Raw genomic sequence first — 24914 nt, 5'->3', positions numbered from 1 at the left:
ATCTCTCAATAACCTATTCTGTTAATCCACACTATTGCCTTCCTTCCTTATCCTCGAGTTCCAGGCAGTTTCTTTCTCTAAAGTTTAGCCATATCCTGACGATCACTAATAAACAATCACTTTTACTTAATGTACTTGAACAATGAAAGGGAAAAAACATATATTCTGCCAAGTAGTATAGCAAAATTTGCAACCTTCCTATTACTCATATTTCCTATTGGTTAAATTCAAACAAAAAAATTTAGTCATTAAAAGGAAAAAAAAAAAGAAACACATTTGAAAACTGCAGGATGGGTTTTTTTTTCTTCATGTCTAGGGAATTATTTTATATATATATATATATATATATAAAACAAATTGTTCATTTTTAAACAATGTTTGTTCACTTTAAACTATATATGTATATAAAACAACAAAAATATATATAAAACATTGTTCATTTTTAAACAATGTTTAAACAAGTATAGTTCCCATAGAATTTCCTTCACCAATTCACCCGATATTTTTCTTTTTCCTTCTGACTTATCTCACAGAGCATAATTCCTTTTAGCTCCATCCATGTTGCTGTGAATGGCATTGGTTTATCTTTTTCGATTTTTGAATAGCATTCCATTATGTATATATACCATATCTTCCTGTTTCAGTCTTTTATTTTTGGGCATTTGGGTTGTTTCCAGGTTTTATCTATTATAAATAAGGCTGCAATAAACACAGGGGCACAGGTATTCCTTTGAGTCAATGTTTTTGTATCCTTTGGGTAGATTCCTAGGAGTGGAATTGCTGGGTCATATGGTAGCTTCATTTTTAGTAGACTGAGGAACCTCCATTCAGTATGGGTTTTTCACTTGTAGTTTTGAACATGGCTGACCAAATAAAGATAATTTTGAGACTTATTATGTTTAGTGTTTATGTCCTATACATGTTTACTCTGACAGCATATTATAAGCATTCATGTAATACTTTGAATACATACCATTTGACACATTGAATCCAAAGCTTTAAGAAAAAAATTAAAAAGAGCTTTATGAGAAATTGCTAAGTATAGAAGTAACAGAAAATATTTAGATTTTGCATTTAAGATAAAATAGGGGCCTCCCTGGTGGCATAGGGTTTAAGTCTCAGCACTATCATGCTATCACTGTTGCGGGCTCAGTTCCATCCCTGGCCAGGGAGCTAAACTACAAATGGTGCAGCAGATGTCTCCTGTCACTGCCGCTGCTCCCCTTAACAGTACATTTCAGTAAATGCACCTGTTCTGCTCCCCACTCTGTCTCTGGTGAATACTTTCACGCCCTGCACCTCTGGCCTATACCCCAGGTCTTCTATGCATAAATAAATAAATAAATCATAAAAAAATAAGATAAAGACTTCAAATTAGAAAGGCAGGAATTACCAAGAATTTCCTGGTGATTTTCTGAATTCTCCATTTGTGATTATACCAAACTTCTTAATTCTCATATTAAGTCTCTGGAAATGTAAGAATAAATAAAATATTTCATGTTTAATACTCTTTGTTATATATTACATTATAGTATAATATATTATATGTAGTATACTATATTATATACAGTATAATATTCATTAGTATATTACTATAATAAATATGCACACAGAAAAAATCTAAAAGGACAGAAATAGGGTTTCGGTGACAATTTAGTTAAGTTTTTCCATTTAAAAAAAAAATTCTGTCTTGTCTAGGAATATTTGTATGCTAATAAACTGAATAATCTAGATAAGGTGGACAAATTCTTAGAAATTTGCAACCAACAGAGTCTTAATCAGGAAAAAAATAGAAAACCTGAACAGATCAATTAAAAGCAAGGAAATTCAAACAGTAATCAAAAGTTTCTCAAAAACAAATGTCTAGGATCAGAGGTTTAACAAGTGAGTTCGACAAAGTCCTCAAAGGTGAACTGATACCTACTCTTCTCAAACTCTCAAAAAAAATTGAGAAAGAGGGAATACTTTCACATGTTTTATGAGGCCAACATTACTCTAATACCAAAATAAGACAAAGATACCACAAAAAAGAAAACTACAGATTAATATCCCTGATGAACATAGATGCAAAATTCCCTACAAAATTTTAGCAAACTGAATCCAATAATGCAATAAAAATGATCACACACCATGATGAAGTGGGATTTATTCTAGGGATACAAGAATGGTTCAACATCCAACAATTGTTCAATGTAACTTACCACATCAACAAAAGGAAAGATAGAAATTATATGACCATATTAGTTGATGCCGAGAAAGCATTTGATAAGACTCAACATGCATTTATGATAAAAACCCTCAAAAAAATGGGGACAGATGGCACAAACCTCAACATAATATAGGCTATATATGACAAACCCACAGTTAACAACATTCTTAATGGTGAAAAGCTGAAAATTTTTCCTCTTACATATGGTATAAGACAAGGACATCCACTTTCACCACTACTGTTCAACACAACATTAGAAGTCCTAATTATAGTAATTAGGCAAGAGAAAGACATAAAGGAATCCAAATTAGGAAATAAGAAGTAAAACTATTACTGTTTGCAGATGACATAATATTAAGTAGAAGAACTTAAAGACTCCACTAAAAACTAATTCAAACAATCAGTTCAGCAAAGTGGCAGGTTACAAAATGAATTTATAAATATCAGTTGCATTCTTATATACTACCAATGAGTTAGAAAAGAAAAAAATCAAGAAAATGCCTTTTACAATCACACCAAAAAGAATGAAATGCCTGTGAAACTTAACATAGGCGGTGAAGGACCTATATAATGAAACTGTAAGACATTGTTAACAGAAATAGAAGAATCACAATGAAATGGAAAGATATTTCTTACTCATGGATTGAAAGAATTAACATTGTTAAAATGGCTCATGCCATACACAAAAATTAACTCAAAATGGATTAAAGACCTAATCATACAATACATAGAAAAAACATAGACAAATCTCCAAGACAGATTTCAGTAATGTCTTTGTAGATTGCCTTCAACAGCAAAAAGAGAATACAAGTAAATTTGACTATATCAAACTACAGAGCTTCGGAATAGCAAAAGAAACTATCAGTCAAACAAAAAGACATCCAACTGAATCACAGAAAATAAAAGTTTTGTCCATAAAAGTTCACAAATTTCTTAAATCAATCCAAACCTCGTCATCTGTCATTGATGAGACACTCCTGAGAGACACTTTTTGAGGTGCTCTTACACTATAAAAAATGAAACATAATAGCATTAATTTATATTAACATTTAGAATGTAATAATTCAGATTAATATTTAGATAAATTTAACTAAATGACCTCAGAAAAAAGAAAACAAACTGCTTCATGAATAGATAGTTTCTGTATTAGAAGAAGCAGGCTTAATAAGTTTATACTACATATTTATAAGCATAAGTATAGAATATAAGGCCTGGACTTTGGTGTACTTTGTTTCTGATATTTTGTCAGTATCTAGAACTCTCCTGGTACATAAAAGTTCTAAACAAATATCTGTCAAATGACTAAGTCTGATTTCTTTTAGTGATCCCAATATACTATGATGTTGTAAGGAATATAAAGATACAAACAAAAAAAATGGCTTTGCCCTTCAAAAGCTAGTGGAGAAGTGAGACATGTAGAGTTCCTTTATATCTTATACACCATAATGTTATATGATACATAATAAATGATATTGGTATACTTAGAAATCTATATATTTTATATAGTGTAACAAATAAGGTCATGTATAAAAGGAGGAAAGATAAGCATTCACAGAGAGCAACTATATATAAACAAGTATAAAACATGAAAATAAAGGCTATGTCATGGATGGTAAAATATGCACAAATTCGATGGAAACACATTAAGGAGAGGGTGCTCAATTTGCTCAGGGTGATCAAGAATTAACTCTCTGAGCTCCTCTGTCCCACAGGGGACTGAGGTGATGGTGCATGGGTGCTCTGGTGAAGGAAACTATGGGGACTACACCTGAGGGGGTGGGGGGGAAGCAAATATTGTTTAAAAATGAACAATGATGTAAAAAATAATATAAAAATATAAAAAATAAAAAATGGAGAGACTTAACATAAAAATAAAATGCTTAAAAAATATGCAAAAAAAATTAACTCTAGAATTAGCATTTAATTTTGAATCTCATACTCATAGAATAAGTAAAAGTTTGACGATAGCCCTAGACTGAGATGGGATAAAACTGTAAGGATTAGGTAACAGGAAACTGGAGATAGATTTTCTAAAAGAGGAATGTATAAAATAGCAAAAAGAAAAAAAAAAGTGTATTTTAGAAACTTCAAGCAATTTAGCATGACAAAGTTCAGGGTAGAAGAGAAAAACATGATTAGAAATGATACTGAGGAGAAATATTGAGGCCAGACTATGAAGTGATTGATAAGACAAGCTGTGTTGGTTAGATCTGCATTTAGATTCTTTTGTAGCAACATGCAACACAGACAAGAAGTGGGTAGAACTAAAGAAGGTCTTTCAAAATGGCCGAGGTCAAAGGTGACTAGGGCTTGAACTAAAGCCCTAGTTCAAGAAGAAGAAAGAGACGCAGGATCTTTTAGGAAGTACAACTGACAAGACAATCAGCGGTATGTTAAAATGGCTCCTATATTCCTCACTTGGGAAAGTGGTTTGACTGAATATATGTATATATATTCATTATTATTCAATCAATATATATGTCATATCAATATACACATATACATATTTATATACATACAGAGGCATGGATAGTAAAAGCACATACACAAGACTGAAAGAAAATGTGATTAAAGAATCATGTAGGCACAAACAAATTGAAAAAAACATACTAGATATATAATGTATATATGAGAAAAAAGATGGAATTATATGGGAAAATATATTTGTGGGGTTGCCCCTCTTTTTATTAACCAGGTATCATTTTCATTGCATTGAGCTATAAGCTATACTTACAATTCAGGCAAGCTTAGTTCTCCTAATGAGTTTATAAGTGTGTGTGTATACATATAAAACACTTGTTTATATGCTATATATACAGTGCTTATACATATAAGAAAAAGTTGCTTAGGATTGCATTTCTAAATAGTTTGTTCTGAATAAACATTAGTTATTAGACTATTACCCCCAAATCATTCAGTAGCTTTAGTCTCACTCTCACTTTCCTATTTCATTCAATTTCAAATTCTACAGAGGATTTGAAAAAATCTCTGGGGTACGAATAGCCAAAGCTCTCCTGAAAAAAAAAGAAGGGAATGGAGGCATCACACTCCCAGACTTCAAACTATACTACAAAGCCATAATCATCAAAACTGCATGGTATTGGAACAAGAACAGACACACAGACCAATGAAATTGAATAGAAAATCCAGAAATAAACCCACAGATTTATGGTCAACTAATCTTTGACAAAGGAGCAAAGAATATGCATTGGAGCAAAGAAAGTTTGTTCAATAAATGGTGCTGGGAAAACTGGGTCGCTACATGCAAAAGAATGAAGCTTGACCACTACCTCACACCATACACAAAAATCAACTCAAAATGGATTAAAGAACTAGACATAAGACCTGAAACCATAAAATATATAGAAGGAAATATAGGCGAAACACTACGTGATTTGCACATCAAAGACATCTTTACAGACACATCACCCAAAGCAGTGATAGTGAAGGCAAAGATGAACAGCTGGGACTACATCAAATTAAAGAGCTTCTGTACAGCAAAAGAGACAATAACAAAAACAAAGAGAAACCCCACCAACTGGGAGAACATTTTTGCACCCAACACTAATGATAAAGGACTGATCACAAAAATCTGCAAAGAGCTGATGAGACTCAACAACAACAAAGAAAATAATCCCGTCAAAAAATGGGCAGAAGAGCTAAAAAGAAACTTCTCTGAAGAGGAAATGCAAATGGCCAACAGGCATATGAAAAAATGTTCAACATCACTTGTAATCAGGGAAATGCAAATCAAAACTACCATGAGATACCATCTCACACCAGTGAGAATGGCACATATTAAAAAAACTAGCAACAAAAAGTGTTGGCGAGGGTGTGGAGAAAAAGGAACTCTTCTGCACTGTTGGTGGGAGTGCAAACTGGTCCAACCACTGTGGAGAGGTGTGTGGAGATTTCTGGACCTACTAAACATAGAGCTTCCATATGATCCAGCAATTCCACTCCTAGGTATTTACCCAAAGGACACAGAAACATCAATTCCAAACAACACCTGCACCCCTATTAGACTGAAAGGCATTGATATCAGTGTGAATGATGTAAGGATGCATCTGTCATAAAGGAGGGTAAAGTGTAATGTGAATCACTAGGATATTTGGATTTTAAAATGATCAGTTGTCCTGAATTAGTCTCTAAGTGATTGAATTTTAGGCAATTTGGGATACATAATCCTTGAAAAAACTGCCTACTCTCACGTACATGTTAAGACTGGTCTGAATATTACATTTTTCTTTTCCCCAAGGAAAAAGAAACAGAAAATACGAGTGAAGATGGAAGTTCAAAAGAAGCACATGATAAGTCAGAGAGACTTTACCCTCCTTTATGACAGATGCATCCTTACATCATTCACACTGATATCAATGCCTTTCAGTCTAATAGGGGTGCAGGTGTTGTTTGGAATTGATGTTTCTGTGTCCTTTGGGTAAATACCTAGGAGTGGAATTGCTGGATCATATGGAAGCTCTATGTTTAGTAGGTCCAGAAATCTCCACACACCTCTCCACAGTGGTGTGGATAAACACAGTGGTGTTTATAGCAGCACTATTTACAATAGCTAAGCTTTGGAAACAGCCCAAATGCCCAAAAATAGATGACTGGATTAAGAAGATGTGGTACATATATACCATGGAATATTACTCAGCATTCAAAAAAGATAAACACATGCAATTTGCAGCAACATGGATGGCGCTGGAAGGGATCATGCTCAGCAAAAAAAGCCAAAAAGAAAAAGAAAAATACCGGATGGTCTCACTCATAGCAGGAATCTAGAAAACTTAAATAAGGGACCAGAAAAATGAATAACTATAAGAAAGCGAAAATCAAAATCAACAAAAAACTATGAACCAGAGACACTTTTTGAGGGGTGAGGGGCGGGAGGGGAGGGATTGGGGTCAGAATGGGGGGGTTGCAATTGTATGGGGAATATAAAAATAAAATTTATTATTTAAAAAAAATAAAAAAAAATCTCTGGGGTAATAATCACATTCACATTCTTCAATTGTTACCCGCTTATTTGCTGAAAAATAGACGATGCTTATTCAAAACAAAGAGAAACTGGACTAAAAGCTTTCATCAACTGCTTATTTGTCCCAGAAAATATATAAAACTTGAAGTCAGTTTCAGATATACCGTAGAAAGATACTTTATGTCACTGAGAGTTGATGCAATCTGTTTCTACAATGGAGCTTTGAGTAAGAGAAGAATTTAAGAAGAAAAGGATAAAGAAGTTCAATTTTCCAGAGTTGCTTGAGTTGGACTTTCAAAATTCTATTTGTTTTTTTAAAGAATTGTAAATAATCAAACCAAAAATATCCATAGTCTAAGAAAAACATCAGAGAAAATATAAACTAAATTTAAACTAGATATAGGCTTTGTTTTCATTAGCTAAATAGAAAGTTAACTGTAAATTCGCAGTATCAAACCAGTGGTATCTAATCATTAAGATGACACCTGACTCCTAAGATACTGTCATTATGGATAACTTACTAAAAAATGGTATATACTTAGGCTCATAGTGATGGACTAAGCATTTTTCAAATACTTTTGTTCTTTAGGTGAAAAAAGGTAAGGAATGTAAACTAATGTTCACTGAATATCTATTATGTCCTGGGTATTATACAAGTTGCTTTGTATTTCCTTTCATACTTAGTCTTCACAAAACTCTGAAAATACCGCCCTCTTTAAATATAGAAGAAGTACAAAGAAGTTAAATAATGTATAACAACACAGTAACACAAAAGTTAAGTAGTCCATAATAACTTCAACCCTGAAGTTGTCCAACACCAAGGCCTAGAGTCTTTCATTATAGTGTATTATTGATTCTTATATAGAAAGTATTTGTCTTATATCTGAATAAAAGTTATAAATTTAAAAGAAATTCATCTCTCTGACTTATCATGTGCTTCTTTTGAACTTCCATCTTCACTCGTATTTTCTGTTTCTTTTTCCTTGGGGAAAAGAAAAATGTAATATTCAGACCAGTCTTAACATGTACGTGAGAGTAGGCAGTTTTTTCAAGGATTATGTATCCCAAATTGCCTAAAATTCAATCACTTAGAGACTAATTCAGGACAACTGATCATTTTAAAATCCAAATATCCTAGTGATTCACATTACACTTTACCCTCCTTTATGACAGATGCATCCTTACATCATTCACACTGATATCAATGCCTTTCAGTCTAATTCCTTTTCTTTAAACACTTAGCCAAAATCAACCAAATTAAGGGAAGGGCAGGAATAATTGGTGGTTGGGAAAGAGAGAACAAATGAGGTTATCTGGAATATTTAGGCTCAAATTGAGTGTGGGAGAAAGTAAAGGGGCAGCACTAAGTACAAGGAACTTACAACTTATCCATCCTATGAGGATGGATAACAAAATATACTCCTCCCACTCCAGTAAAATATCAGAACATTTGTAATAAAAATCCAAGACAAAATTAAACTTATAGTATTTTCTTGGTAAATGCAACATTCTCAAGAATAATTTTTGTCATCCTCCAACATCATTAACACATTTTACTGGTATATATTAAAACTAAAAAATGGAATATTAATTTCTAAAAATTTTAACTTTCACTGAATTTAAGTTTAGAAATAATATACTTTTATACCTCAAGAATATCAAATTCTTCTTCAGGTTCTTCTAAAGAAACATCTTCTTCTTCTATGTTGAATAAGTACAAAGAACATGACATAATTAAGGTACTTAGATATAACCTAAATGGAATTTTGGAAATATGCTTTTTTTTTTCAAGTGAACACCCCCCCCCACTTGTATTCATTCTAATTCATTTTCAACATGGTTTTACAAATAATAATCTTAATGAACAGTTATGGTTATGTTATTTTCCTGTTCAAAAGTGTCCAGCTCCTATTATCAAAGTTGAAATTACTTAGCCTAATATTCAAGAGCCCTCAAAATATGCTTCCAAATTTTCTTCAAATTTTCCTTTATTTCCATGACTCGCCTATAGATAGGAGTAACTTCAGTATTAGTTTGTCACTGCTTGCAGATTTAGAAGTGAAGGGTGAGAGTGCTGAAATGCCATCATTCAAAATTACAGATTGCCTTCTAGGTTAGGCATGATGGTAGGTGACAAACAGATGTAAAACTGTACATAAAAAGTCATTATACCTCATGAGTAATACTAAGTATACTAAATATGTTAGAGTACAGGAGTTACTTCATTGTTTTCGAAAACAAAAAACGGAGACTTGGACCTCCCCAGTGGCGCAGTGGGTTGAGCACAGCGCCGTGGAGCTGTCCGCAGCCTCTGCAGTGCAGGTTCGATCCCAGCCGGCCAGGAAGGGTCCCACATGGAGCAGCAGACCTCTCCTGTCTCGCCCGCTACTCCCCTCAGCAGTGTATTTCAGTCAGTCTGCCTGTTCTGCTCCCTGCTCTGTCTCTGGTGGATTCTCTCACCCTCCCATGCCTCTGGCCTGTACCCCAATGCTTGTATATATAAATAAAATCTTTAAAAAAAACAAAAAATGGAAACTTTGTCCAGCTAAAGGGTGTCCAGGAAGTGGGATTAATAATTAGCACAAAGTACTAAAAAATGAGTGAGTGGTAGATAAGTATCTCTCGTACAGTAAGCTATACACATGTAAAGACACAATGGGAAAAACTTACACTATTATTAGCAAATTACTACTTAAAAATATACTTTTGGGCAAATTAACATCATTATCTTGCCAATTAACTGACTGAAGTTTACCAATGTCTTTAGATAAAATGAAATCATTTTAAAAACAAGTGTCCTTTTAAAAGAAATAGGAAATTAACCTTTGAAAACATACCATTTTCTTCCCAAAACATGTTCAATCCATTTATAATTTCTTGCCTGTTTCTTCTTAACTCATCATTTATTTCTATGACCTAAATTATAAAACATAATTAAAATCTTTATGAAAAAGTTCTTAAAACTCAAGTTCATCATTAAAAATAATTTGAAATTTTCTATCCATTACTTTGCCTTGTTAAGCAGATGGACATAAACATTACCTAAATAATTGCATTTGTGGGAAAACTATGGTGATGACACCTGAGGGGTAAAATACTATACCGTGAAAAAATAAACAAGGATGTTAAAAAAAAGAAAATTGTGCTTGGATATTTAAATCATTTATAAGTAAAACTTGGAAACAACTAGAAACTTTAATTTGGTCTCCAAAGACCCCAGATACAAGCCTAAATTAAAATTTAAACACCTGACATAATTTAAAAAGATAACGGTTTTCCTAGTCTGTAAGGAACTCAAAAAGATTCGATATCATACTGCATATTTAGTGTAGAAAGGAAAGGTAAATGACCCTCCATTCTTCCAGTCATCTATGAGAACTATAAATTTAGACAAAATGGGGTGACTTCTTTTCCACTTTAATTCCATTATAGCATCATCCCAGAGAATCTAAAGTGAAAACCCCTGCAAGATTATGGGGCCTCAATAACTGTCAACTAGACTTTCTCTACTTACTATCACAGATGCTTTCTCTCTTTGTTTGCATCCATGTTGCCTAAATTCTAGAGTAGCCTGCTAACATACTTTACTTTTACCTTGGCTAAATTTTTCTGAAACTGTGTATTTCCCACCTTAAAAAACTAAATGGTCTTCCAGTCTTTAGGAAAAATTTCTTAAAACCCTAGAGGCCTGCAAAATGCTTTGTGACCAAGATACTACCTATCATTCTTACTCAATCTCCATTTATTATACGTCAAGTTCTAGTGATGCACGATTTCTTGCACTGAGCAATGCCCTGATATGTGCTTGTTCCCTTGTCTAAAAAGCCCTTCATATCTTTCATCTCCTAAATAAGTCCTTGTCAATCTTAAGATTTGGTTCACTAATTTCTTCCACAGATTTCTCAAAGTTGGGAGAGGATTGGCCCTCTATGTTTTCATAGCACATATTCCTCATTAACACTTATACATTTTAACAGTTTATCTCCTTTAGAGAGAAGTCTGTGTTCAGTACTGAGTGTGACACTCAGTAAGTGTCAGTGAATAGGCAAAAAAAAAAAAAAAAAAGAATATATAATTATAGTGGCAATGGGAGAGTCTGTTATAGTGATTTTAAGAGCAGTTTGATTAGGGTGGAAGAAATCTACCTTTTCCCCTAATTAGTTTAAAATACCCTATGGAAAAAAAATGGGCTTTTAAATATGATCAATAACAATATGGTAAGTAATGGCATCAGAGTTTCCTTGCTTTGGCCCCCAAAGAATCACCTATGTTAATCGGTAGAGTACTACATGCAGAATCCTGTTGGTTGGGGCTAAACTAGACTACCTCTTGAACAGTAAAATCAGGCAGACTGTGCCTGAAGGGACACATAGAAAATTCAAGCTTCAGTGAACAAGAAATGGGTGGAAAGAGATACCTGGAGGTAGTGGTAGAGGGTGGGAGGCTGCATTGCAAACTATGCTGGTGCTGCCACTCAGCCAATGGCCCTAGGGAGGGCTGAACCCTGCAGAAGCACACACTCTTGACTGAGGAAAATACATGCAGGGGAGCTGGGGTGCTCCCAGAGGCCAGGTCCTCAGGGAAAGGAACAAGGATGTTGTGCTGAGCAGCACTCCCCCTCCCCACCTGAGGGACTGGTAGTGACCTTGTAAGGTTCACTGAGAACACTCAGAGACAGCATAGCCTTGGAACTCTAGGTCTAGAACTCCAGAGAGAAGAGGGCTATAGATGGTGCCACAAACACAAGCTCTGTCCCACTCCAGAGCACCGACAACAGAGCTTACCTCCTCCGAGATCCTTCTCTATTCCCTGACTCAGCAGCTTCTAGATCAGGTCTCAGACCTATGAAGGCCCACAAAAGCCCAACATCCCAAATCATATAAAAACCACAGTGACACCAGATGGGAAGAAAGAATAAGTTTAAATGTCTAAGATCTAAAGCAGCAAAATGGTCAAAGAAACAAACACAAAAATGGCAACTTGAGGCTTCAGGGAATAAGAGGGAACAATTCTCTAGGATTCCATATCTTTCAGATATGGAAAATTGCATCTTCCCAATAGAGAATTCAACACTGTCTTGATAAAGAATAAAACAAATGGAAGAAAATGCAAAAAATAAATCAAAGTGATACAATGGAACTCTGAAAAGCTAAGACATACAACAAAATTCGGAAAAAAGCAAATGTCATGAGAAATATAATCAAGGAACACAAAATAGAAAGTGAAGTTTTAAATAAAAAATAAGGGAGTTGCAAGATATAAAAAGATCAAAAGAGATGAAAAAATTCTGAAATCAGACCAGATCAAATGAATTAATGGCCCTGAAGATAACAATGTACAAAGGACACAGAAGAAGAAAGAAAAAATACGACAGGGAAACATGAGTAAGTTCTTGGAGAACTATCCAACTCCATTAGGAAGGCAACATAAGTGATGACTATCCTAGCAGAGAGAAGGGGACAGAGGTCTTACTCAAAGAAATAATAGAGGAAAACTTCCGACATCTGGGAAAGAAACTAAATATTTAAATTCATGAAGGTAAAAGAACACCTGGTTATTTAAATGCAATGACACCTGCATCAAGACACATAGTAAGTTGTAAAAAAAAAAAAAAAATGCAGATCAATATCCCTGATGAACAGAGAGGCAAAAATACTTAATAAAATTTTAGCAAACTGGATTCAACACTGCAGTAAAAGGATAATACACCATGACCAAGTGGGATTTATTTCAGGGATGTAAGAATGGTTCAACATCCAACAATCACTCAATGTAACTGACCTCATCAACAAAAGAAAAGATAAAAATATGATCATATCAATAGATGCTGAGAGAGCACTTGATAAGATTCAGCATGCTTTTATGACAAAAACTCTAAAAAATGGGGACATATAGAACATACCTCACCATAATACAGGTTATATATAACAAACTCACAGTTAACAACATTGTTAATTTTGAAAAATTGAAAACTTTTCTTGTAAGGTTTGGTATAAGACAAAGACATCCACTTTCACTACTGTTCAACATAGTAACAGAAGTCCCAGGTGTAGCAATTAGGCAAGAGAAAGATACAAAAGGAATCCAAATTAGGAAAGAAGTAAAACTATTAATATTTGCAGATGACATGCTAATATACATAGAAAACCATGAAGATTCCATTTAAAAAAATAGAAACAATTCAGTACAGCAAAAGTGTATATCAAAAAATTAAAGTATATATCACAAAGTGTATATCACAAAATTAATCTGATATGGACAGCTAGTTTATGATAAAGGTGCCAAGAGTACAAACTGGAGAAAAGAGTCTCTTCAACAAAAATGGTGTTGAGAAAAGTAGATAGCTACTTGCAAAAGAATGAAACTGGGCCACTATCTCATATCCTATACAAAAATTAACACAAAATGTATTAAAGACTTGAACAAGGCTTTGAAACCTTAAAATACATAGAAGAAAGTTTAGGCAAAACACTCCATGACATTGGCTTTAGAGATATCTTTGTAGATTTGTCTACAATGGCAAGAGAAACAAAAGCAAACACAAACAGGACTATATCAAGCTAAAAAGTTTCTGCACAATGAAAGAAACTATCACTAAAACAAAGACACTCTACTGAAAGGGAGAAAATACTTAATGATATTCATGCATATGACAAAAGGCTAATACACAAGATTTAAAATAAACTCATATAACAAAAAGCAAACCAATTTAAAAAATGGGCACAAGAACAAAATAGACACTTCTCCAAAAAAAGGCATACAGCAGGCAAATAGACACATTAAAAAAACGCTCATCCATCACTTATTATCAGGTAAATACAAGTCAAAACCAAAATGAGAGAGACTTATTCCTGGGCCTTGTAGATTTGTTCTCCTCTCCTTCCCTGTCCAAGGCTGGTCCCACAACCATGCTCCATCAGATCCTCAGTCAAGCCACAAAGCATGCTAGCTTGATCTCCCTCTTCAAATTTATTTGAACAGGAGATATGGGGCATTGCTATATGTCATCCTTCTGGCTTTGTTCAATCCAGATGTCAGTTGGAACAGAGAGAATAACCCAGAACCCTGGGCCTCCCCTTGTGGCGCAGGCAGTTGAGTGCCGCGCTGTGAAGCTGTTCGCAGCCTCTGTAGTGCCGGTTTGATCCCTGCTGGCCAGCAAGGGTCCCACAAGGCGCGGCAGACCTCTCCTGTCTTACCCGCTGCTCCCCTCAGCAGTATATTTCATCAGTCTGCCTGTTCTGTTCCCCACTCTGTCTCTGTGAATCCTCTCACCCTCCCGTGTGTCTGGCCTGTACCCCAGTTCTATATTTTATGTATAAAATAAATAAATCTTTAAAAAAAAAAAAAACAAAACAAACAAAAAAAAATAACCCAGAACCCTGGAACAAACTGAATCCCAATGATCTATATAAGTTCTACCCATTGAATGTAAACTAAAGAAAGACGATCAACAGGTCTAAATGTAATATTTCACTATAAAGTCGCTTAAAATGAAGTCATTCACATAATTTCCCACCTAGCCAGGAAGTTTTATTCCTCTAAATGCCAAAATCATGTTGGGGTATTGTGTTACTGTTTACACTGATTAATAAATATCTGAAACTTAAACAGAAAACCACAATGGCGGTATCTCACACCTGTTAGAATGATCAATAAGTTATGGAGACATCCTAATAATGAGTGGATTAGGAAGATATGGTATGTATACACAATGGAATACTACTCAGCTACAAATTTTTTTTTTTTGAAATCTTGCCACTTGTGACAGTATGGGAACTGAAGGGGGTAATGCTAAACAAAGTCAGTTAAAGACAGATACTGTGATTTTACTTACATGCAGAAGATAAAGCAAATGTACAAACACCACAGAACCATTTGCTGCTAACAGAAGGGAAGGGAGAAATGGGAGTGGGGTTTTGGGAGGGTGATGGACCAGATAAAGGGGGTCATTTTGATGGTGGTAACCAGCCTTTGGTGGTGTGAGTGGTATGGTGTATTTATCGAGGTGTGAAGCTATAATCTTTAAATAGATGCAGTGTTGTAAACCAAAGTTACTGCAACCTAAAGAAGAAAGGAAGGTGATAGAAAATACTCAAGTATAAAACCACTTTCCAGACACTAATAGTGTCAAATGCTGTGTTGCTAGTATCACATCATTGGAAAAAAAGAAGATACTGAAGATTGAAAGTTAACATTTAAGTGGGAGCAACATTTGAAGCAGAATTAGAAGAGCACTAGATAAAGATGTATGCACTTAGGCAAATCATTAACTACCCTGGATTCTATTTCCTCATCTGTAAAATTGGTTGAATTAGCTCACCTTCAACATCCTTTTTAGCAGCAGTAAATCCATGAATGCTGGCTTGCCAGAAACAATCCAGACATCTCCAATTCCAAGATAAAGTCTAATTCATTTAAATATTTTAAAATCATTACTATTTTAATATCATGGCAACTTTTGCTTTTAAGTTGATGGCACAACATTTGGGAGCCGGACAAAAAGAGATCATATTCACATTTTCTGTTAAGACATGTAGGTTGCAGTGGGATCACTGCAACTTCCACAAAATGAGCCACAAAATGTGGATAGAAAAAGGAATCAAATAATCAATGAAAATAACTGCAACCATCTGTCCATTTAAATTGGGGTCTAACATTTTTGAGGTTAAGTATCTGAAATCTTGGCATTGTTGGACCACGCAAGACAAAAGGTCTCTCAAAATGGGATCTGCAGCCTCATTTCTGCGCAATTTTGTGTCTCCTGTGCTATGGTAGAGGCTGGAATCCTAAGCAAGGACTTAGGTTTCAACAGCATTTTAGGGGATTCACACGTTGAGACCCCACACACTCCCCAGTTAAGCCCCAACCTAGTAAGGCAAATAATCGGCAATTCGGACTGACACTTTGCTTTCCCTCTCATTTCCTGGCTTTGCGCTTTATACCTAGCGCTCACCCCCCCCAGCATGCAGTGGCCTGTTACCTCCATCCTGGGAACCAGGGCTTCACCGTCACCACCACCCACTTCAGCCATTTTGTCCGGTGGGTGGTGTGACTACAGCTGCTGCAAGGCATTGTGGGAGAGGGAGGAGGGTGGCTGAGCAACGCCCTCAGAAGCGGGACTTGTGTGGCCTCCTCCAGCAACCAGGAACCACTGAGCTCTTCTCCCTCCCACTGCCATCGCAGAGTGTTGAAAAATGTTGTATCCCAAAGCTGGTCCACTTTTACAGAAGCATTTGTTACAGTGGCGTCAGGCAATGTTTTAACTTTCTTTTTCTCCCAAATACTTAAGATGATCCTAATGTTTTCTGGAGTCTATTTCTGAGAGTTGGGAATACAGTAATGATTAAGAACAGTAACTGGGATTAGTTTATACAAGGTAAGTACATGGTGTTTTCTACTAAACACGTGGTAAATACCTGAAGTCATTATTACCAACCGGCTTGGGCATAATTCAAGCAGAAATGAAGACACAAAGTAAGTTTATTCACTTAAGAGGCCATTGTAGGATCTCATAACAATAGACTATACCAGCTAGAAAATTTATATTTCATCATCTTCTATATCTCTGAGCTTATTTCTACAACTTACCTAGTAAATCAAAGAGAACAGGAATGGGACCCACATTTTCAAAGTATAATAGGAAGGGAAAGATTGTATTGGGTTATGGGAAACACTACAAAGTTAGCAGAAATGGCCCAGCTATGCATGGATCTTCATGGTATCAAAATTTGTACTACTTAACACAAGAATCTTAAGAATTTTAAAATTCTCCTTGAAAATTATGAGAGATGGTGTGATTGTGGAGAACTGTATTCAATACAAAACATCTTACTTTATACATCATATTTATTCATTAAAATCAAGTTTCAATTTTTTGCACATTAAGCATTTAGATGTATAGTGGCATCTGGTTTTTGAAACCAGATCTGGTAATCTTCACCTAAATTTTGTTTTTAAAAAAATCTAGATTCAGGGGCCTCCTCTGTGGCGCAGCGGTTGAGCGCTGGGTTGCGAAGCTGCCCGCAGCCTCTGCAGCGCCAGTTCGATCCCTGGCCGCCGGGTGAGGGTCCCAGAGGGCGCACAGACCTCTCCTGCTGCCCGCTGCTCCCCTCAGCAGTGTATTTCGTCACTCTGCCTGTTCCACTCTCCGCTCTGGCTCTGGTGATTTCTCTCATCCTCCCGCGCTTCTGACTGTGCCCAAAGCTTGTATAAATAAATAAATCTTAAAAAAAAAATCTAGATTCTTCCATGTTCTCTTACAAGTTTTTACCCCAAAGTCCAATTTCCATATAAAGGATAGCAATTTATAAGCTATTTCCCCCCAAACTGAGGTAAGAGCAAGAATTCTCAAAGCTATGCCCCTTCTTCCTCTGAAATTCATGTTCTCTTTTTTTCCCACTGTCTATCCTATTTTAAGTAAAACTGACAACTTCTGTCAGATATGCCAGCGAGTCTGTGTGATTTCTCCCTGCACAGGACTGACCCAGTTTGTAAGCTCAGATTGCCATAATAATATACTATAGACTAGTGATTTAAACAACATTTATTTTCTCACTGTTCTGGAAGCTAGAAGTTCAAGATCAAGATGCCAGCCAGCATCTTTGATTTCTGGTGTGAGTGTTCTTCCTGGATTTTAGAAGGTCACCTTCTCCGTCCTCACATGAGAGTGGTGGGGGAGGAGAGAAACAGAAGGAAAACTCTCAAGTGACTCTTCTTATAAGGGCACTAATCCCACAATGATGGTAGTACTCTTGTGACTTCGTCTAAACCCAATTACCTGCCCAAAGGACCCATGTATAAATAACACTGCATTGAAGGTTAGGGCTCCAACTTATGAAATTGGGATATGCAATTCAGTTTATAGCACCTAGTAAGTCAACCATCCAATAACATTAGGTATTTCCTATTTTGGAGTTTTCAACCAGTAACTGTTGTAAAGGTTGTTTCTTAAATATAAAATTAATCGTCTATATTTATTTAAGCTTTCTATTTTGGGAATTTTTTTCAATATACAAACAAGCCAGTGATTCTTACTTACAAAATAACCATTTAACACGATAGTACAAAGATGACTGAAAAGGTGACCCATATTATTTTATGACAATTTAATTTCAATACTAATTTTCTTAAACATTTACTCATGGAGCTTCTGGAAGATGGGTTAAATGATGAAAAAACGGACGGCCATGAACACATCCTTTAATTTCATTTCCAAATTGGCACTTCATTCTGCAGATAATGTCTTGGATATCCTCTTTTGATAAATACATGGGTAACTGTCTAGATAGACGCACTGCTTCTCCCTGTGAAGAGATAGCCATTCATTTTATTGATATACCCTGAAGTAGAAAACATGTTACTCCTGGCAAGAAGGAACAAAGAAAAATTAATTACATTCTTTTATTACTCATTGACTTAGAAACATTTTTAAATACCAACCATATGGTAGTCATTGTGTCAAAACAAACCAGATCTTTGCTCTTGTAAAATATACCTTGTGGTACAGAAAAGAGGAAAAAAGACAAAATTTCAGGGAGTAAAAAATGCACAGGATTAAACTAGATAACAGTTGATGACTGTCACTACCTTGAAGTGACATTTAAATTTTAATTTACTTAAGGAACTATGATGCAAAGATCATGGGGAAAGAAAATCATTTCAAGCAGAGGGAACAGAATTGAATAGTGTATATGCAGAAGAGTTACTAAAGGAAAGACAGGAACAAGAAAGGGTGTTAAGCAGGGGCCAGATAACCCTTTAGGACAGTTTGAGCAATTCGGGTGCCAATCTAAATATACAGGCAAGTAACCAAAGGATTTTAAAGCAAGAATCTGACATTTATTTCACATTTTATAACTATCAGTGTAGTTGCTATATGAAGAATTGTTTGAGGCAGATCAAAAAGAGAGGCAGTGAGTATTGCAGGCAATCACTGCAGTTCTGGTAAATTTTTGAGAAGGGTGATAGCTGGCATGAGCTGGAGGTAGAGTCAAGATTTGCTTATGGTTTTATTTATTTGGTTTTGAGGGATGCAGAATCAAGGACAATGTCAGAAATTTGGTCTGAGATAGGAAATATTGAGACTTTGGGGGTAAAATAGTAGTAGCAAAGCTAGTTTTTAAATTTTTTTAAAAATATACTTCAAAGACTTTAAATTCAAATATTATTCCTAAGTATACTTCCTTTTCCATTGTTTATAAAATAATGCCAGTCAACTCTGAGGAATAGCTAGAACCCTAAACTTAGAGATAATCCCCGCTATTTTCCCACCACTGCCATTTACTTGGACATTTAAAAGTTTATATTCTTCCCTCACCATTTATTACCTTTGAATTTGTTTTTTTAACCTAGTTAATTTCTTATTACAGTAGATATTAATAGAAAACCAAAATTTCCCTTTATTCAATAATCTTTCCTATTTTCCCTACTCTTTTGCTGTTGAAGAGATTCGTATTTAAAATCATACAACACTTCTTTAGACAAAGTAGTTGGTATAAAGGTTCAGTGAGTATTTTGAATCCCTTCTAAAAAAGAGAGCACTATGAAACTTCTAATTCATAAAGCTCTTTCTCAATATTTACTCAACAAATTATGTTAAAGTAAGGATTTATAATAGACATTACCACAACCTATGACGTAAAACTTTAATGGAGTTTTCTTAATAGCGTTTCCTTCTTGCAAACAAATAAACCTTACTAAAACTACCATCTTAAAACCATTTTCTGTTTTAAGAAACAAGTATCTTAAAACCTAACTAAGCAACTTAATCTAATAATGCATACCTCTAAATAACTTATCACTTTTCGAGGTCTACATTCATAAACTTCCTTTGCATTTTTGTTTAATATAGCATTAAGGATTTCTTTTAAATCTGTTACTCCGTAGAATGGGAGGCAATTAGCCAGTCCTTCTATTTCCAAGTAGTTTTCAGCAATGGAAACTCCTGAAAGAAAAAAGAAAATCACATATATAGTTTAAATTGTATTCCAGAAAATGTCTATTAAGAACAAGACCACTGTTAAAACATTTAGAGAACACTCATTAGAATTTAATATAGTGGGGACAGTTTTGTTCCTTGGTTGGAGAACAAATAATTTCCTGTAGGATTGTACATTCATATTAAATCATAAGTGCTCATAGACACCACATGTACTTTATATCATTTAATTTAATCTTCATTATTGCTGTTCTGTTTTCTACATTTGTTTAGAACATTTCTTACTTTGGAGAGAAAATTGAGTCCCATGATATTTATTAGAATAAAACAGGTTTAAGTGTTTTAACAACTGTTGCTGTTCAAATCACCCTACTGACTTAACATCAACTTAAAGGATGTAACTATTTTGACTTAAAAATTAAAAAATATTCATAGAGTAACACTTTTCCAGCTCTATTTAGATCTAATTGACATAAACACTGTGCAAGTTGAAGGTTTACAAAGTACTGATTTGATAGCTTATTATAATATAAAATGAGCCATAGCAAGTAATATATTGCTTTCTATAGCTACCATAGCACCATAGCAAGTAATTAATTAATAGATTAACAATTTGAGGAATAATGTTAGTTTTGAAGTATTTTACCAGGACAATGTTTAAGATCGACAAGTTATTCCAACTATTTTAAATAATTTAATGATTAAAATAAAACTAAAAAGTAGCTACACGCTGGCATGCCATAACAGCATAAAGGATCGCATCTGGCTTTAGAATCATTTTATGACTTTGGAAAATAGCAGAGATATTTTAGCTATGTCTGTTTAATAGTGTTCTTATATCAAAGTCCATGCTGTATTACCTAGAAGAAATGAAAGAAGACAGTCCAATTCTGGAGAAGTAGTACCCTTAATGGATGAGTAAAAAAAAAAAAGGAGTTTGAAGGGATTAAGATCCCGAGATGTCAATGACTCTGTCCCTAACCTTTTCCTAGTTTCGACTGACTCCTTGACTAGAAGGAAGCTATAATGATGCAGAACAGGCATACCAATATTTTTACCAGAAAACTATAAGAGAATAATATAAGAAGACATATAAACATTAGGGATAAAACACGAAGTTTAATGAAGGGAAACAGAATGAACGTTTAAGCAACCAAGGGTGTTTGAGCAAAATGGGTCTTGACACAGGGTTTAAAAAAGTAGCAGAATATTCTAGAGTTCTTACCTTACATATATACAGATATGAAAATTTACAAAAATATCAGTAGAAGAGATATTTTACTATTGCTGGCTCTATATCTTTTACAGTATGATTGTATTAAAAAAGTCTAATACTGACTAATTTGTCCCAGGAAATTATAGACATTTCACAGAATTACTTGTAGATATGGGTAAAAAGTATTTTTAATCCCTGTGTCTGCAAAATTCAGATACGGAAAATTTAATACAGACATTTAGAACTATGTAACAATAAACTTTCAAGGAATTCCCAAAAAGTTCTGTAAAACGCTTCCCAATTTTAAGGGAAAATATTTGAAATGAGTCTGTAACAAATGTTCACTTCCTAAAATACAAAATTCTTAACGCTACAGAACAGAAAGCTATCCCCATTAGCAAACAAAGTGCTTAGGGTCACATTTAAATCTTTTTCCTCGAAGTCAGATGTACTCGTCCTCTTTTTTTTTTTGTTTTTTAAAGATTTATTTATTTATTCATACAAGCACTGGGTACAGTGAGAAGCGCAGGAGGGCGAGAGAATTCACCAGAGCCAGAGTGGGGAGAAGAACAGGCAGAAGGACCGAGGTACACTGCTGAAGGGAGCAGTGGACAGCAGGAGAGGTCTGCGCACCATGTGGGACCCTGGCCTGTGGCCGGGGATCGAATCAGTGCTGCAGGTGCGGCGCGCAGCTTCGCAACCCAGCGCTCAATCACTGTGCCACCAGGGGATGCCCCTGCTCTTCCTCTTTTAAAGGCCTTTATTTTTTTCCAAAGATGCTTTGTGACAACTGGCACTGTTGACCCCAAACTAGTCCAATACATCAACACTATCTTTAGGGCCTGCCTGGTGGTGCAAGGGGTTAAGCACCGCACTATGAAGCAATCTGAAGCCTCTGCAGAATGAGTTCAATCCCCAGCCAGCCAGGGAGAAACTTGCATGGGGCAGCAGACCTCTCCTGTGTTGCCCGCTGCTCCCCTCAGCAGTGTATTTTCAGTCAGTCTGCCTGTTCTGTTCCCCACTCTGTCTCTGGTGAATCCTCTCATCCCTCACATCTCTGGTCTGTACCTCTGCTCTTGTATGCATAAATAAATAAATCTTAAAAAAAAAACAACTCTCTTTAAAAAAAGTATAAAAATTAATGAAGGAAAATAGAAAAGTTTAACTTGATCTATTAAATTGACAAGAAAAATAATTCTGATAATAATATAAATAAAGTTAATCACAATCAAAATTAGTTTGCAGGTGATATTTTTATTCATTTTTATATCTTTGGTCCCATGAAAAGTACCTGGCATTCAACAGGATTTAAAAAACATGATCCATAAACTAAGAGTTGAAAGCATCTGTTAGACAGAAACTCACTGGGGACCTCAAAAATAAACATGTTCTGGGAACAGACAGGATAGTTACCAAAGTGAAAAAAAAAAAAATTGCTGTAACATTTTCCATGGACAAATGGCACCTGACACAAATGCTACATAGCTAATTAGAATAACAGATTAAGTCAAGAAAAAAGTATCTTTGTACACATACATATACAACACTTGCTTCACACTTCAAATACATTAAAAAGATAACTGGGGTCCTAAGGGACAATGATTTCTAGGACAAGTCAGTTCAGGTCAAATGGGAGGCTGGAAGAAGGAAAGAAAAGAGAATATTTGAACACCTATTATTAAGTACTATTCCAATTGATTTCATATAAGTGCCTTGTTTAAAACATGCACAATTATACTATTAAGTAAATATCTCAATTTTAATAGGGAAACAATACAACCACTTACTTAAGAGCTAGGTTTTGAGACATATTGTATGGGTTCTAGTCTTGGTTCAATGTACCCTTAAGAAAACTCATCTGTCTTGATTTTTTTCCCATTTGTAAAATGGGGAACAGTCCTAAAAACTATTCATAGGACTATTAGCATTAAATAAATTAATACATTTAATACTTTGGAGAGTGCCATGTACATAATTATTTAATGATTGCTATTTGTAACTGATTAAGAAATATTGAGGACATATGATTTTTCCAAGAACACGCTGTTTTTAAATGAAAGAATTGGAATTTGAACTCTAATTCACTCCAAATATAAATATTGTGATTGAGGAAAGAGGTAAGAAGTTTAGGGAAGGTATCCTTAAAACTGCAAAAGTCAGGAAAATTAATTAAAATTTGAAACAACAAATAATTTTCTGTATTTATCTAATTTGATGGTTTTGTACATTGTTTTAGCTTCTTTTCATTTGTCAATAAAATATTCTTTTAGATATCTTCAACACTTTTGGTTGAACTTAATAAGCTTTTGCACATTGTTCATGACACGTTTAGGGGTAGGCAAGAGGGAGGGCATTGGAATTATTCTTCCTAGTGCCTGTGTGTACCTTGATTCCAGATGAAGGGAAAGTAATAAAACAAGATCTATCTAGGAAGCTACAGCAGAGGGCAGTTAAGCATGGAAACTATGAGAAAACAGAGAAGGGCTAGCCAGGAAAATCAAAGTTTTCTTAGTCAGATGGATTTTCTGTTTTTCTCCCTACCCAGTGAATTTCTATACTAAGTAAATAATGTTATCATAGCAAAGCAATGGAATCAGAGCATTCATTCTCCAGATATAATATTGTTATTAGAAGTCTAATCAGCAAAACAAGTAAATGCTTCTTAAAAGGAAAGAATATGTGCATTGTGTTGGGGTATTACAGTATTCAACATATTTGTGTTTCACTATATGAAGGAATATTTAATAATTTAGTTACACAGACAGTTAGAATACTGTAACAAATGATGGCAAAAAATGACTATGAGTTTACTTGATTATTTAAGAAGATGAAAATGCAAGAAATGGACTGAAACAGATGCCAACAACTTGCTTGTTTCAGGCAAAGGTGACCTTCCTTGAAATACTACTTTTTATACAGCTGACATTTTATTTTATGTGAGACAAAAATATACCATGATAGCTTTAAATTTTGTAACCTCAATTCTTGCAACAAGACTTATTTCTCCAAGTCACAAAATATTAAAACACATAATCATACCTGGTATCAATTTTATCTTGAAACCATTTGCTGTAAGACGAGGATCGGAAAGGTAAGTTGATCCACTGTATCTTTGGTCATCTGATGTCATTTTATATAAAATCTCTAAATAATGAGATCCATTAAAAAGACTGGGGGGGAAAAAAGGATGGCCCTTTAATTTATTAAATATATAAAATAAAATGGAGGATTCATGGAAAAAAAGTTAATCCAAGGGATCTTTAAAAGCTTTATTACCAGAAACCAAAATACAAAGATATAAGCAGCCTTGTGAGAAACTTAATTTTTTATATTTGTTTATATTTCGTAGAAGTCCTACTGCATATAGTGTACAAAAAGAATAGACCTAGCAGACATCTCAAATTTACAAACTAAATAAGCAATCAAAAGCTCTGTTCTCTCCATATAATACAAATGAAAACTTTATAAGTAATGCCCCTTTGTACCTTTAAAGCAGACATAATAATACTCTTATGTTACTCAAGTGGTCCATTCTACATAATTTTCAATTGCTAGTCAAGGTTTCATCAAC

At 34.7% G+C, this 24914-nt stretch overlaps 1 protein-coding gene across 5 annotated transcripts in view; it reads right to left on the bottom strand.

Moving 5' to 3' along the window:
- Positions 1 to 10085: 10085 nt before the first annotated feature.
- PMS1 (PMS1 homolog 1, mismatch repair system component) overlaps positions 10086 to 24914 on the bottom strand; it is a 91264-nt gene continuing 76435 nt past the window's right edge. For 4 of the 5 annotated variants that reach the window (XM_037523698.2, XM_037523696.2, XM_037523697.2 and 1 more), the window contains 3 exons: positions 24383 to 24513; positions 19973 to 20133; positions 16231 to 18493 (listed from right to left, as the gene is read on the bottom strand). In XM_037523698.2, coding sequence (XP_037379595.1) covers positions 18329 to 18493; positions 19973 to 20133; positions 24383 to 24513 — 457 coding nt within the window. In that variant the 3' untranslated portion in view covers positions 16231 to 18328. Of the gene's footprint in view, positions 10107 to 16230; positions 18494 to 19972; positions 20134 to 24382; positions 24514 to 24914 lie in introns of those variants that run through there. The other variant, XM_037523695.2, reaches the window with a different exon arrangement.

This window comes from Talpa occidentalis, unplaced genomic scaffold, assembly GCF_014898055.3.
Source record: "Talpa occidentalis isolate TD23 unplaced genomic scaffold, MPIMG_talOcc4v2.1 talOcc4.3, whole genome shotgun sequence".
Taxonomy (NCBI): domain Eukaryota; kingdom Metazoa; phylum Chordata; class Mammalia; order Eulipotyphla; family Talpidae; genus Talpa; species Talpa occidentalis.
The sequence above is the reverse complement of the archived record's forward strand: the minus strand, read 5'-3'. Positions and strand labels throughout refer to the sequence as shown.